We start from the raw sequence: 16,987 nt of genomic DNA on the forward strand, positions 1-16,987 counted from the left end.
AAACTTGCGTAGTACACCTTGTAGTTGGATCACATTCTCACCACAAACAAACTGCTCCAGTGTTGGTTTGGAACCATACCGAGGCAACTCTCTTAAAGGGTCTTGGTACAGTTGTTGTGGTCCGCAGCCAAGTACAATTACTGTGTTCGGATCTGCCCAAATGAATCGTACCAAGGGGCAAAACAAATCGAAATTTAACCAGACTAAAAAACGCAGGTCTGAAAACACACTAAATTAATCTGAAGTTTCCAATTACATTACACATGTAGGTTTAAATGTCTAATCTGTGCCTCCTTTATTTAAACCAAACAACCATAGTGTCTGTATCCACCCATATCTCTTGATGCTGATGCAATTCTCTGCCCCACCACCATCAGGACTCCAACCATAAAGCATTGACCAAACTGATGGATTATAGAGGTTTTAGAGTCTATGCCAAGATCTGATCTATGTTTAATTAATAAAAGTTTGGAAAAGTTGTCCCTCCAGACCAAACCACTCATATCTTGTTTGTCTGTACCTTCCTCCATCTGCCAATTCCTCAGAAAATTGGCAGCTCTGTGTGACTGCCAGTAATACATCTGTCAGAGCGCATCTCTTAATTGCAACCCTTACTGTCAAATGTTTCAGCTGTGACACCTTGGGTGTGTCTAGACAGGAAGCAGCAGTCTTAGCAGCCTGGCAGGCAAATTTTGTTCCTCTCACCCACTCATATACTGTGCTAGCCAGGGAGAGTGGGAGAGATGGTACAGAGGGAATATATATGACTGGGTTGGCTAAGCACAAACTTCACAAAAGGAACTCTAACATATACAAATGTACAGTCTGAATCTATTTTAGCAGTGCAGAAATTGCAGACACCATGCATCACAAGGCTGTGAGGTTTTAAGAGGAGATGGATGCTCTAATTGCTAGAATCGGACAAATATTTCTTGACTCCTGTCCCTCTCTTTTGCTCTGAAGAGTCCTGAGGCCCCACCACTGCCTGTGTAACACTTAGCAATGCAGTGTCCAATGTGATACAACATCTCGAGTTGACAGACCGGAGAATTATCCTTATAATAGCCCAGTTTGTCACTATGCAATCATCACAGCCATTATACATGTCCAAACAAGTTAAATCACTTTCCGAGCAAGGCGAAGAGTTTTTTATTCTTAATTTATGTTATCTGTCACCACATGCTGCAGCTGATCAAAATCAGAGCTGAACGTTTTTATGTTCAAGCTTCGTTTTGCAATAAATTGAGTTAGCCTTTTGTTTCCTCCATAAGAAGAAACAGATGTTTATAATCTATTGGTCCTTCACTACTCCGATCAAGTAAATCTTAAAACTGTGGTCTTTGTCTTCATGTGAGTGAATCACAGGCTGCGATGAAAATGTCTCTGTCAAGCTTTGTTCATTACAGTGAAGCCAAGTGACGGGCAGCCGAGCGTTTCAGATTACAAACGCGGTGCAGTTCCAGTGGGAGTGCAGCTCGTCTTACATTGATGCCACTTTCTCTGAGAGAACCTCACGTCGTCTTTTCTCTGAATCAGTGGTGACTTTTGTTTTGATCGTACCATGTCTCCTGATTTATTATGATTAGAAGGGCAGGGTTGGGTAACTGGTACTTTGGACTTTACAGGCCCAGTAATTGGTCTGTTTTTTATGTGTATATTGTAGTTTCAATTAGTGAATCATGAGGCGTACATTCAGATCATTAGTGTGGTGAATAAACTACCCTTTATCCACCAACAGACAGTACAGTAGCTGTCAGGCTTAGTGGGAAGAATTAGCTGCCAATCTATTAAATTATAACTTATTGAGACTTTTTATTTTTTAATTGCCTGCCTTAGGAAAGAAACTCAATTAGATAAAGATACTAGTGTGATGCATTATCCTGGAAAATGTTTGAGTAGCTACCCTCAAAGCCACAGCAGTGAAGAAAGCATCAAGCTCAGAGTCTCTTCAGCATGGCTGCATCGCAGACAGGGAATACATACCTCTCAACCTTTGCACGCTTCCTCCATTAGAGCATCACCAGAATATCACCTCTTCCTCTGCTGCTTTTCTCTTTTTAAGTTTTTTATAGCAACGTGGGGCACATCTATGTTTTATTGGGGCCTGAGTGTGATTTGTATGCATGGAGTGCAGCTGCCCTCACTGTTTCCTGGCGAGAATAAGACATCCGTAGGGCAGCCATTCTACTCTGCCAAGAGGGAGAGATCCACTAAGAGCCAGTGTCAGCTGGGCTTGCTTGAATAGAGCTTTATTCACTCCCCCTCTCCCCCCTCCCACCCACCCCCCACTGAGTCTGTCAGGTGCCTTCCTATAAGGAAAACACATTTGAACAGTTCATCTATGGCTTAATTTCCCATGGTAAGATGCCCTGTAAAGCTTGTAAATGTTCACCAGAGCCAGTGAGAAATGAGAAGATAAGAGAGTATTTTTTTAGTTTGTGACAGCAAAAAGAAATTTGGCAGTTGAAATGAATCAGTTATTTTTTGATTTAATCAAAATGTAGTCTCTATCTTGATGCATAAAACACATGATTTTTTCTTACTGTAGATTAAAGCCGCCCAGACTCTCTCACACTCTATATACCACTCTATGTGCTGGTGTAGCTACTGGTTTCAGCTGGTTTGTGCTTCACTGAAGTCTATCATCATTTTATATACAGCATGGTGCTTTGCATTACAGTTACAGTAGCAGTAGTGAATCGAATGGAATCTGTCATTGAGAAAAAGTTATTTCACCCCACATAGTTGTAGATTTATATCTGCCATGCTGATAATAAAACAAAAGAAATGAAAAGCTAAATCAGAGTAAGGACATTAGCATTGTGCCCTGCAGATCATGGCATTGAAAATACAAATATGCACCTTATCTGTTGATCCATGGTGTATTTTTTTCATGTATATATTGTACTGAAATCCATTGTGGTGAGGGATTTCAAAACTAGCAGAAGAGCTTTCCTTAATGATCGTCTTTCTGCTTTTATTAGGTCTAACTAGTCTGAGGCGGTGGGAATATGTTTCTCCCTGTATTTTTCCAGAAGAAGCCTGCTGAGCAGCCATTTCAGCAACACCATCTTTCACACTGATATGCTAACACACAGTCATACCAAAGACCTGCAAAGTACAACCACACTCCTTTAATGTTTAGACTGCACACTTGCTAACGGGGGTGTCTTTACTCAGGAGAAAATTTTTTATTCCCTTTCCAATCTTTTTTTTTTTTCATTTTTTTTGAATTTTATTCCCTTTCTGACTAAATCTTTTATTTTCCAGCTGGTTTAGAAATGAAACTTATGAGCTTCCATGCACAAGGTTGTTTCCCTAAACTCCAAGAAAAATTAAATTAGTTGTTGCTTCTAGATATAAGTGTGTACAACTGAAGATTGATTGAGCCCAGTCGAGCTTTATTACATTTTGAATTTAATACTACATTTGATTTGTGTGTCTGACTGGTTAATGTCAAATCCACTCATGTACAAAGTAATTTTGGTCGACATCCACTGATGTTTCTCATTCATGCAAATGCCCATTGAGCCTTGAGATCTAGAGTAATAAGCTAAATTTGTGGGCTGACTTTGCTGTCCATAAATCAAAGAGGTTGATAGAAAGCACCTATTAAAGATTCACTTGATCATTGTGCATTTGCAGAAAAGTGTATCCAGGGAAATCCTTCACAGATTAAAAATTATGATTAAACTATGATTAAAGATTCAGAATAATGGACAAAAGATTTAATTTACTTGCAGGACAGTTTACAAAATCACTTCCAGCAATCCGTCCATTAACCTCAGTGGGCTGTCTGAGTCATTGCTCAGACAGTTAACTTACTGGAATAGGTTTTTTCCTCCTGAGAAGTGGAGAGGGATTTAAGCGTGATCATGAACAAAAGGGACTGAACAGAAAACTTGTTGAATCGAAAATCACTGTTGTACGCATCCAGTCATTTCCTCTTTCAGTGATCCATGTCTTGTGCATTCAGATGCAGAAGAAGAAAGGCCATCACTTATGAAAGCTCCCTACTTTTCTCTGCTTTGGATCCTGTTATGGCATCACATGAGCATTAGTAGCACTGGTGAGAGTGATGCAACAAGATGGAAACCGCTCCTGCCGTTTTCCGTTTATAGCACCAATCACCCCAGGGGGCTTCTTCTACTACTTACCACACCCCCACCCCGACCCCTGATCCCTCTCGTTCTCATCAGTTACATCACTCATCTTTTCCGTTCTCACAATCAGATCAAGGCGTCCTGTATGGAACACTGTGTTCATTTTGACTGTGTTGTTCACTTGTGTAACAAGATTAAGCCATCTCCATTCCTGCCAGACTTAATCAGGAGGACTCTGAAATTATTTGGAAGTCTGTGTCAAGTTAGTACAGCTGGTTTTTCAAGACTAATGTAACTGTGTACTTACTCTCTCGTAGATCTTCGCTGACATGCCCACACTGTCTGAAACAGAGCAACACCTTTGACCCATTCCTCTGCATCTCACTCCCCATTCCTCTTCGCCAGACCAGGTGAGCACTGCTGTTTTTAGCCTGTCAGTCCACCACTTTGGTCCAGACTGAAATATCTCAACAACTACTGGATAGATTGCTGTGCCATTTTGTACAAGCATTGCCAGTCTCCTGATCCCATGACTTTTTACTGCTAATTAGTTTATTTTTCAGGTGCCTTCATTTTATACTAATTACCTGGAAAATTTAAAGTAATTTGCAAGTATTTAATGGTTAATTTTAAAGACATTTTAAGTAGGAATTATAGGAAAAAACAGAAAACAGAAAAAAGTGTTGAGTTGGTTTAATTGTTAAGTACCCATCATTATATTTGGGTTGATAGATAGTTCTTAATTTGCAAAAATGGACTCTTGACAATTCTTTAACAGACATAAAATATTTAGTTTTCAGTGTGAAGGTTTGTGTGTCAAACGACATATTAGCACATGTTTTTTCAATAATTTAGTAAAAGTAGCTGCTGTGTAACTGTTAATTCTTAGGACATTTCTTTGAAAGGGTTGGAAATGTAATTTGGTAGTATACAGGAAATGTACTCATTATAGAGAAGAAACAACCTAATATGTTAATATGTAGTTTGACATACAAAACTACACAATGAAAACTGAGCATTTTCTACTAGTTAGAGTCCAATTTATGAAGAATTTCTGCAAATTAACAACTATATATGAACCCAAATATAATGAACTGGCACTTACCAACTAAACCAACTTAACAGTTTTTTGTGTTTTTTTATTATTTGTACTAAATTTCACCACACTCTGTAAAATTTCCTAAAAATGAACTACCTGCAAATTACTCAGATAATTTCCAGGAAATTAGTATAAAATGAAAGGACCTGTGAAATAAATTAGCGTTAATAATTAGCATTATCTTAATTAGCGAATGTTAGCATGCTAACATGCTAAACTAAGATGGTAAAATTTATACCTGCTAAAAGATACAGCAGCACAGAGCCACTTCATGGCTATAGACTCTTCTTCTTGTCTTGTTAATACAGACAGTAGTACAGACAGTTCCAAATAAATGATTGCATCCATTTTAGACTTTAGTTTGAGTTTCCAAGGCAATATTAATATACAATATCAGTGCTTTCTTTAATGCTTGATTGTTATGTTGTTGATTGTGATGTTCATGCTGTTAAACTTAAGCTTCAGGCATTAAAAAGAGGGTTGCAGTAAAAGAACAGCTGGACAACACCCACGTTTGTTCATGCACCACATACAGTAGGAACACAAGTTATTGTGGAGCTGGCAGGCTTTTATCAAAGAGGAAAAGCTGGTGGAAACCCCTCTAAGCTATTAAAAACAATGTCTTATTCAACTTTACATCACAACACCCACTCAGCCTCCATGTCAGGTCAACGAAGGTCAACCTGTTCAGGAAATCCTGACATTTTCAAGAGGGGAGACCCCATTCATTCTCTGTTTTTCAGCCAGTGCCTCTCTCACTTTATCTACGTGGTAGTCTCTTTCTCAAACAAACACACACCACCTATTGGTTTTTGTTTTAAATTCTAAACACTGGCTTTCACTTAAATACTCACAACATGCTTACAATACTTGTTTTTGGTCTTTATAATACTTGTTTCTGCTTGTTATTGTGATCCTATTCACAACTGAGAAACTAAATCTGATATTTGGTCTCCTGTAACGTGCCTCTTCTCCCATCCTGTCCAGGGGAGACGGGCTGTTAGAAGCTGACCTACACGCTTGGAAGGGGAGGGTGATGGGAGAGGTTATCAGTTGGTTGCAATCTGCAACTTTACCGCTAGATGCCACTAAATCCTACACACTGCTCCTTTAATTGTTTGACATCTCCATCGGTTTTCAGCTTTTTCAACTTCTTTTATGTATTATGGCGCAAACTGAGTTTGACTTCTCAGGGTGGATATAAATAGAGTTGACTGACTCTAAACCAAAAAAACTTGTCCCTAACCCAAATATTAAAGGGGACTTATTATGCTTTTCCTTATTTTCAGTTATACATATATATATATAGTTACAATGTCAGATGTTCATGTTAAAAGTGGCTGACATGTCAAATAATGAGGTAAATGTATGTAGAAGTAATTCCTGTGAGCAAAAAGTACCAGCTTCAGAATGCTGTGAACACTCAGTTTCCAACAGTTTTTTCTACTCTCAGCCCAAGCCGATATTGGCTTGTGATGGATTTCTTTATATGGTCATCTGCTCCACGCACAGCGCGTGAGTTCACTGCTCCACTCCACTACCATTATGGTGTTTTTCTATGTTTTGGGAGTAATAACACCAAGCCATGACTCCATTACACAGCAGGGCAAAGTAAAATATGTAGTTTACCTGTTGGAGCTGTGCTGGTTGTCTGCTGCTCTTCATCAAACATCATCATCGCTGTGGCTGTTCTGCTTGTTCTATACCTCCTTGCGTTATTTCTAACTGATCCACTGAACAGGATTCTAAATATGTCCATATCTTGTTGTGTCACAATAAAAGTGTCCCATTATTTAGTCATTTAAAAGCTTTTAATTTGAAGCAGTGAAGCAGGAAATGTTGGTTTGCATCAGCAGTAACTTAACATGACTCTCATACAGCTGCCCCTCAGCAGCTTCCAGAAAGCTGGCCAATCAGAAGAGAGTGGGCTCATCAGAAGGGGGGCCTTAAAGAGACATGAGCTAAGCTTACCTGTTAAGAGACAGAGGCTGAACTGAGGGGCTGCATTAAGGGTCAGTATAAGACAAATAAGAAGTATTTTGTACTGTGAATCATACAGCACTACTTTAGTGGAGTCCAAAAGTATACATTTAGAGCTGGAAATGAGCATAATCAGTCCTGTTTAACCATCTATCAGTCCGTTTTTAAATCAATTCTCCTGTTTAGGTTCACTGTGAATGCAGCAGCTTTTCCCAATTTTCATTGGGCAAGAGGAGGAGTACACCCTGGAGAGGTCAACCTAACCTTAAAGAAAATTTTACATTTTGGGTAATACACTTCTTTGCTTTTGGGCAGAGCATTGGATGAGAAGACTCATACACCTGAGAGTGGTATTAATCTTCTCATCTCACTCTTGGCAAGAAAGTGAATAAGTGTAAATCCCAAAATGTCTGTTGACTACTTCTTACTTATTTCTTACTATTTCTTTCTTATTTCATCTATAATATAAATCTAAATATTAACATTTGATTGGCAGAGCTTTTAATCTAAAATGTACCTTTTACACAGCACAGCCCCCGTACAGTATGTAAGGCTCATCTCTTTATCATGATTGACACACAGAGGTGTGTTGATCACTCTTTGCCAGGTTTCATTCTCGCCACTTATTTCCTTCCTTTCAGCTTTTAGTCTTTGAAATAGTTCACACAAGTTCAGCCAACATCCCTTCTAATTTGGGAAATTGTTTTTAAAAGCTTCGTTCTGACAGTGTGCCAAGTTGAGATTATTTAGTCACCGTCCTTTCTTTTTACTGTGTGGCAGATAAGGTGAGAGAAAACACTTCTGAAAACACTTCTGAAGGGATACGCAGAGGAGAAAACAGATGGATTGTCTTTAAAGCATTTTTAAATATATCTTTCTGTGTGAAGAGATCAGCTCACTCACAGCTAGATCATGTCTGTAAGCCATAAACACATACTGTTTGTTACCAAACCAACATTTGCTATGCCCAGCAATCCAAACACTGGGCTCTGTCTCTTGGCAATCATGTGCTCTTTACATGTTGGATGATTTTATTTACACTACATGGCTGCAAAGCTTGCTCTGGGAATGTGACAGAGACCTTTTGTACATGAATATTCTATCTCAGTGGCTGAAAACTGAAATCATCGTCTCAAATTAATGCTGAAATTAAAGCTTTGGGTGCAATTCCCTCCCCACTACAGAGCGGTTACCATGATTTGTTTTGTCCTTATTAGTGTGAAAAATGTAATTAGCATAAATTGGAGCTCCTCCTTGAACCGTGGCTTGATTAGTGCTGCCAATTTACTGTATACTTCTTCTACTGTGCTCTTTTGAAGTTTCCTGTTTCCCACCCAAATCAGTGGAACAAGAGTAAATCTTTCGGTTCAGTAGGTTTTGTTGTTTGTTTTGTTTTGTTTCAGATATACAGACTTAACAATACTTCTTGTGCCTAACAAGAACCAATGGAATTATGCAGATAACTCCTATTCTTAAATTTTTAAAATGGTTTCCAGTTAGTTATAGAACAAACTTCAAAGTACTGCAGATGTTTTGTATCCAAACTCCTTGGCTGTAGAGTAGAGGTTATCCTTGTGCAGTCATCTCTCATCCCCTGCTATCACTCTGCATCTTCATCACTCAGAGCCTCCACTGTGCGATGATCAAGAACACGCCATGTTCATTCTCGAACATCTTTCTAGGATAAATGTTTCTGTATGAGCTGTGATTTTGTTTTTATTTTGATCCCTTATCTAAAGAAATATTCTGCTTCTTTATTTTTCTGTTGTACCTATTCTTTTTCATTCCTTTCAGTTAAAATATTGATATTAGTATACATTTGAGTTTTCATATTTTTAAATGTTAGCTATACTATGACATGTTCTTGCACTTTGTTTTGCTGCTGTTACACTTCAATTTCCCTGAAAGGGATCAATAGAGTTGATCTCATATTAAATGAATTAGTTGTACTATATTGAGGTGCAAATAAATAACAAAAAAACATTTGTCATCACCCCTCCATTCCTCCATACAGCCTCTCTTGGCCATGTCTTTCTATGCCACTAGCTACAGTCTCTAGACCACAGACTCCCACAGGTACCAGGCTGGGCTCTTCTGTATCTCCTCAGTGTACTGGTATTCAAAGAAGCCATTATGTCCCAGCACCCTGCTCATGTCAGCACAGCCTCTGGAGAGGTCAGAGCCAAACGCTCCTCGTTTTTAAAAATGCAGTAGAGATTCCATTATTTTGCACACATAAAACTAAGTCCTAATGATCTATTATTAATGTTAAAATGTATTGATTTATTCATGAAAGTCTTCTTTTGTCCCTTCCTGGCCATAGAGGAGGCTGCAGTAGAAATGGCACAGAAGGCAAAATAGAGGCTGGGCTGTTTCCCACCGTCCCTGATTGTGTGTCTTTATCTCTGGCAGGCCGCTGTGTGTGACTCTGGTGTTCAGCACCAAAGGACAGAGGTTTCTGCGAGTCGGGCTGGCTGTGCCTCTGTTTGGCTCCATGGCCTGTCTGAGGAGGATGGTGGCTGACGAGGGGAAAATTTCCCCAGACCAGGTAACAAAAGCAGTGATAAACACAGTTGTGCTTCCACTCCCTTGTGTTATTCTTCTTATATGTTCCTATTTTAAACCATAAACTACTGTGACAGAGCAGCACAGCTCACCTTGGCTGGCACATGAGTGTGATTATAATGCAGATCTTATTCCACCGCAGCTCAACAGGGAAACACTGTCCAAGGAAATACAAAGGGGGAATGTGATGCTAAAAAGACTGCAAATATGTGGCAGATATCCACTTGATAAGACTAACTCAGACTGCTGAAGCCTCATATAAGCTTTAGATCACCTTTTTGCACAAAATAACTGTGTGGACACACTGGATTTTGGCCCCCATCACTTACATTAAAAGCACATTTGAAGCAGATCTTTTAATAACCAGTATGAACAGGAGGAATGATTACAGCAAGGAAAACCTCTTTCACTGTTCATATGGACACCTGACTGTTGTTTTAAGACAGCCTTGAAAAAGGCTATCTTGAACCTATCTTTTAAGTAGGATGGATTTTTGAGTGTAATGGGAATGGGAATTAAGGGGAATAATAGTGCAAAGGTTGGTGTACTATCAAGTGGGTTCAAAGTTCACTTGTGCTGTATTATGACATATTCTGTATAACGGCGCTGCAATAAGGAAACTTAACGTGTATCTGTGTGTGTGTGTGTGTGTGTGTGTGTGTGTGTGTGTATATATCTCTGTTCGTCTCCAGGTGATCCTCACAGAGGTTTACTCCACAGGGTTCCAGCGCTCCTTCTTTGATGAAGAGGATCTAACCAGCATAGCTGAGAATGATGTCATCTACGCCTTCCAGGCTCCGCCCCTCTACATCAGAGGGGGCTCTGCACGGATCTCAGGTATAACATGTTATTTTTAGTCACAACATAACACACATCGACTAGTCTGTGGTACCACACTGATAGTTTTCCCGACTTTAATGTAGGTGTACACACTGATCTGTAAGCAAACAAAGTAATTTTATTTTATTAATTTACTTTGCTTAATGAAACCCACAGGGAATGCACCTTACTGCAGGGGGCCCTAGGGGAACACATTAAGAAGTATATAACTTCACATCGAGCTCTGTGAATTACGTACCCCCTGCACAGATTTCTCTTGTGCTATCAGATTTATGTCTTCAAAAAAACTGTGCTCAGAAGTATTTCAGTGTGTAGTATCCCCTTGTCTCTTGTTTTATGCTGTAAACAAATAGGTGCAGCTCTGTTGTGCTCTCTCACAGGGCTGTAAATGTAGGGTGGTCACAGTACTGCTGTTCTACCTTAAGAATGTGACTTTTAGTGTTTTAATTTATGTTGGTGAATAACTGCACAGAGCAGTGATGCCTTAAAAAAAAACCCCCGAGAGTCTGGCAGGTCTGAAGCTGGCACAGAGTAAATCTGCTGGGTTCTAACTGGCTCGGCCTGCTGGGGTTGATGGAGACTCTACATTACCACTCAACACATCCACTCTCACAATTTGCTCTGTGAGAATGGATGTAAGACTACCATCATCATTTAAGGGACATTAACATATACTAATATCAACAAGATATCACTCATACACTGTAACTAATGTTTTAAATTAATATGCACTTGATAGAGTGAAATATATGCACAGCTCATCTGCTAAAACATTTAGTACCTTTCCTCCCACCTCCATTACTTTTTTGTCTTTATGTAACTTTTTTAAGGCAAAAACTGAGCAAACCAAGTATGACAGGACACTAAAAAGGAAACATAAGCTTGTTTTTTTTTGTTACATAATTGAAAATAAAAATTTACTTACCCAATAGATAAATATCCCACCAGTATTTCTTAAATTAAATTATATATTAGGTTACTTTATTTATTTTTATTTTACTCAGATAAAGCAAGTACAAACCACACCTCGTGAATATTTTCTGCCTTACTCTGTGTGATTAATCAAAGTTGTAAAATCAAAATAGCATAAAGAGTGCCATTAAAAATATTGTATTCACATATAAAATGCATGTTTATTGCATTTTTTTCTGTGAAGTCACAACAATGATCTGTAATACTTTTAGACTGTCTGGCGCCATTAAGTTGTGATCTTTATGCCCCTCCTGCAATTAAACCTAAAAGGTCTGATCCCTGAGAGACCTTTCATCAATTATCCATAAATGCTTAAATGAAAACAAAAAAACTCAGTCTTGCATTTGAGATGGAATAACAAACACTCACCAGGAGTCTCATTAAAGCTAAGCTTAGTAATCTAAGCATTTTATGTGCAGTGGAAGGAAAGCTTCAGTGCGGATTATCTCTTTAGTCCAAAACCAATACATCTTGTGGGCAATTGAAGCGAAAAATCTGAGGGTAACCCTGTTTTATTATGCTTCATAATGCACATTTGTGGCCAGTTCCTTTAATACTCGTAATACGCATGATTGATTGAATTTACTGCCGTCCTCTCAGTGAATTTCAAGGTAATAGTTACTCACGGCCCTAACTTAGATTTAAAACCTCCTGATGTGAGCGGCTGTCAGAGACAGCATGAGGCGCTCAGTAAAAAGCTGTTCAGTGTCTGCTATGAATAAAAAAATTACATACCCTTGGATCAAGCCAAAGGCAAACCAATAGTGACGTGACCTTCCCACTCCTGACTCCCAACCCTGTAGGGCTTAAAATTAATCTCTTACATCATCTTCTCACCACTGTATATATCACCTCTCCTCTATGCACTAAAGTCATAATTTCATGCCTTTCCTAGCACTGCTGTCTCATAAGATCATGTTGGGTCACAGGAATTATTGACCAGACATTATGGCTCTGACCCCTTTTTGTTATTGGTTACTGGAATTTGTTTTTGTTATCATTTTTATTCACTAAACCCCATCCCTGTTAGTTACTGTTGCTATGCTTTCTGTTGTTGCACAGCAGATAATGCAGTTTACAATGATAACAGTGGAAGGAATACCACTCAAAATGTTTTATTTTTGAAACAATTGGTCCTTTTAATGCAGGTTTCTCATTTCAAGCCAACAATTGATTTTGCCTGAAATGACAACTGCTGGTGGCAGATTTTATCAGCTCTAGATAGCTTGCTAATTACGCTCACTTTAGCTTCATGAGTTTGTGAAAAATGCAGAATCTTAATCATGTAAAAGGAGTTTTACATATGCACTTGATTTCTCAGGCAAACAGTTAGCATCCTCACCAGTTGATGATCCATGCAAAAGATATGGAAATAAAGACACAGCATTGTTCTTGTATTGCAGTACAGAGCTAGTTAGACCTTGTATTATAAGGTAATTTAGGAAAAATATAGGATCAGACAGTTATTTTATTCTAACATAACCCTGTCTGGCCACTTAGCTTTTTTGTTCATATTTTCAAATTGTATGTGTCACTTTTAATATTACAAGAGTAAAGGCTTTTAGGATGAGGACAAACTGATGCATTTGGCAAACTTAAAGCTATCTCAGTTAGTTTGGCTTGGGTTCCTGGATTGTAAACTTCCCCAAATCCAATAAAGAGCAGGACAGAACTGCTATCATTAGCTCAAACTCTGATAGCATCCAGGACCAGCTTCCACACAGTGGGGAAATACTACATGGTAGCCATGAATGGGGCTTTTTTAACACAACAAATGAATGTGAATGCATAATGCTGGTGTGTGTGAAGAGATACAAAGCTTGGCATGCCTAGTTGGGGTACCTAAAGCTATGATTGGACTATTGCTGTTTGGCAGAGTGGTTTAGCTAACAGTCTTCCTAAGTTTCTTCTGTTTTTGCATGCTTCGGTCTCTAGAAAAGAAAATACACAAGTTAAATGCCAAAACTATAATGTCTCTTTGTGCAAGACCAGGTCCAAAACAAGTATATGCAGCTGTTGTCCTTATATATATTATATAAGGACAACAGCAGCATACAAGTGTGTGTATTGACAGACATTTGCCAGATGATGAAGGCATCCAAACTAGTGCTGACAGATTTTGTGGCTTGTAAGACATGTTCTTAACTATCTAGAAAAGGACCTGTAAGTGGTAAGTTCCCTGATGTGGACTGGTACAGCATTCCATTCATGTGCTGCTTTAAAAGGCAGATTGACTGAGAGCACATTGTCTTAGTGGGATAATGCAGTTTCCTCTTGTGACTCTTCTTGTAACCTGATTTGTATTTACTGGTTGCCTAACAAAGCAACAGAGTGGAAGAGAAGCCATGCAATTAACAATTTTATAGATGAGACATGTATTTGCATGTTCGATTAGGTTTTCCCAGCTCAGAGGGTTATGGTTTTTCCAGTATGTTGCTGTGGTGAAAACTATTAGGCTTCTTATCAAAGGTTTTCATGGGTTGTTTATATAATGATTCTAGTGGTCTCAAGGTTGAACTACTTGCCTGTGACCAGCTTGTTAAACAGTAGGTTAGGTGCGATATGATCACAGCATTCCTGTACATTCTAGCAGCCTCATTGCAGCCGCAATTCCTTATGAATCTGAAATTTGTTAGATTGTACTTGACCCAGTTGCAAACCTTCTTAGCCTGAGTTTTGAAGGAGAGATCTGAGTCTATCACGATCCCCAAGATATTTGAATCCTTATTTGAATATTTGAAACTACTAGCCCTTCAGTCATGATGGAACTTCAGAGACATTTTAAACACTCCTTTGACACATTTTTGATAAATGGAGGACAGTGCAGACATGATTAAGTGCTTTACATTAAAAATGAATAATGTATAAAATCCCTAAGCTTTGCTCACAAGTTTCAACTGAGAGAGAAGTCTTCTCTGTTTGGGATTTGATGGTGCACTGACAGAAATTAATAAGCACAATATCACTGTTGGGAGCAGCAGTGCCAAGACAAGACATGAATATGGGATCACCTGCCAAAGAATATAACAGATAATTGGCTTTCACATTGAAGTATCCATTTCACATTCTTTTATCTCTGGTACAAACAGAAAACTGATACGTCTTCCTCTGCATTTATCAGCCAGTTTTCAGTAAAAAGAGATCATGCTTCATACTGTAGTTTGGGTTTTGCTAATCATTTAATGGACTGCTGAACAATTTTACAAGTGAAGAAACACTTCACTGCCTGTGTTTGTGTGCCTCAGTTACAGTTTAAAGGGGACCTATTATGCTTTTCCTCATTTTCAGTCATATGTATGAGGTTATAACATATCTTGTTATTTTGACCAGGTTTTAGCGCTGGCAACAAAGCTCCGCTTATTTAGTGAGGAACATGTTTCACTCCCTGTAAATTCTTTACAATAAAAGTCTCCCATTATTTAGTCATTTAAAAGCTTTTAATATGAAACAGTAAAGCAGGAAATGTGGGGTTTGCATCAGCAGTAACTTAACACGACTCAAGAGACAGGAGCTACAACAGCCTGTTTCAGACAGAGGGTGAACTGAGGGGCTGCATAAAGAGCCAGTATAAGATAAATAAAGAGTTTGTGAATATGCAAAGCTATTCTAGTGGAGTCCCAGAGTAAAATTATAGAGCTGGAAATGAGCATAATAGGTCCCCTTTAAATCTCAGCTAAGGAAACTCATGAAGACATTCTCATTCATTTTTTAACAAATGATTTTAATCAAATCAAATATCTCATATTAGAATATTATCAATAGAATTTATCTTCATCGGCCTGCCACCTGTTGCCAATTACAGTGTACATGAAGCATTTGTCACAAGCAAAATAAATTCACCCAACCCACAGCTTCATTGCTCTGTGAGAACTAGCACACACCAAATAAGATCTAACCTAATATTGCACAGTTAGTGAGACTAGTGATAGATATTTTGGAGCATAGATTCATAACATATTATACTTTTTATATAAGCAAAGTGCTTATTAAGTCACATAATCTCACTCATCTTTCCATTCAACAAATGAGCATCATGTATGAAATTCTCAGTCAATTAATTGTTTTTTTTAAGATGTAGATGTGTGCAGCTAACAGCCTTTTTTTCAAAAACCTTGAATATGCCTGAGCAGACAACTAACGGGATTGGGGGGTTGTAGCTGTGGGTTCAGGAGATTGCTGTTGGGGCAGAGGTGTTTAATTATGGGCTTTCACATAGTCTGGCTATGTTTTGCCTGGCTCATCCTGTGTGGCTGTTCAACAATGAAAGAAGCCTGAGAGTGCCGAGGAATGATGAATCCACAAGCCTCCTGTGGTTTCTTGGAATTAGTTAGAGGCTTTTTGATCATAAGAGATTAGGATCAACAGGTATGTGAGCTAAACAAAGTTAACTTCTGGTGTGGTGTGTGTTTGTGTTTAAATATGAGTGTGGATTTTATGTGTTGTACTTTAAGTGCTTTTTTCAGTATAGCTATGGGAATTGTTCCATGGTGTTAAAACACATACGCGCAACTGAAGACGCACAAGCACACACGCCTCATACCTCCAACATTATTCACCCTGTAAATAAGGTTTCAAAAAACAGGAGAGCAGTGAAAGGAGCCTTGAAAAAATGTCCAGAAATGGTGCAGTTTTTGACAGTGTGCCATAAAAAAAATTGATTTATTGAGCGATGAGAGGTAGGTCTCCCCCCAAGCATCCTTGTATAAATCTCAGCGGGACAGGCCAGGAGGTGACCTCGGCATTTTACTGCTGTTTCATGAACATGTTTCACTAGGTATTTAAAAGGAGATTTTTCCTTGTAGATCATTCCCAGAGCTGTCAGAGGTCACTGCTCATGTAAATTGCGCCACATGATTTAAGGAAGTTTTATTACTGGCTTGATTAGTCCGACATTAACAAATGAAAAGCTGTGCATACTTATCGTTACTGTCATTCTCAGGGTCAAAACACTGCAATCAGAGGTTTAATGTTAAAGCTTTGATGGTTTATATGTAGAGTTTGATTAGTTTTAAATAGGTCTCGCTCTTCATGCAGTGCAAAGCTTAACATCCTCACACTCCAATTATTTTGTAAGAGGAGGGATGTGCGACCGCAGCAGCTTGCTACTTCGCATGGATCTCAGTTACAGGATGCTCAGCCATGGCATTTTCCATTGGCAGCAGTGATGGATCATGGTTCAGGTGCAAACAATAGCGTGAATGAAACGTTGTGGTTTGGGGACGGCACAGCCAATCAATACCCTCTCGTCTGCGTCTGTGAGTCTAATTTACCATGTGATTTATCACCGTGAACTTCTGAGGCGCTGACCTGCGTGCTTAGCCCAGAGATTGTCAGCCGAGTGACGAGAACGCAGCTCTGCTGACGTCATGATTCACTGGAATCTTATAATCTCAGCTTTTCGCTCAGTCAGTCACACTCCTCTGTGTTG

At 38.9% G+C, this 16,987-nt stretch overlaps 1 protein-coding gene across 1 annotated transcript in view; it reads left to right on the forward strand.

Annotated features, from left to right (window-relative positions):
* The window catches only part of usp43b (ubiquitin specific peptidase 43b), a 67,633-nt gene that overhangs the window by 27,499 nt on the left and 23,147 nt on the right, over positions 1-16,987 (forward strand). Inside the window, exons 4-6 of the mRNA XM_042392922.1 lie at positions 4,421-4,513; positions 9,595-9,730; positions 10,440-10,584. Of these exons, the coding sequence (XP_042248856.1) occupies positions 4,421-4,513; positions 9,595-9,730; positions 10,440-10,584 (374 nt within the window). The remainder of the gene's footprint in view (positions 1-4,420; positions 4,514-9,594; positions 9,731-10,439; positions 10,585-16,987) is intronic.

The sequence above is a fragment of the Thunnus maccoyii genome, chromosome 18 (assembly GCF_910596095.1).
Source record: "Thunnus maccoyii chromosome 18, fThuMac1.1, whole genome shotgun sequence".
Taxonomy (NCBI): Eukaryota; Metazoa; Chordata; class Actinopteri; order Scombriformes; family Scombridae; genus Thunnus; species Thunnus maccoyii.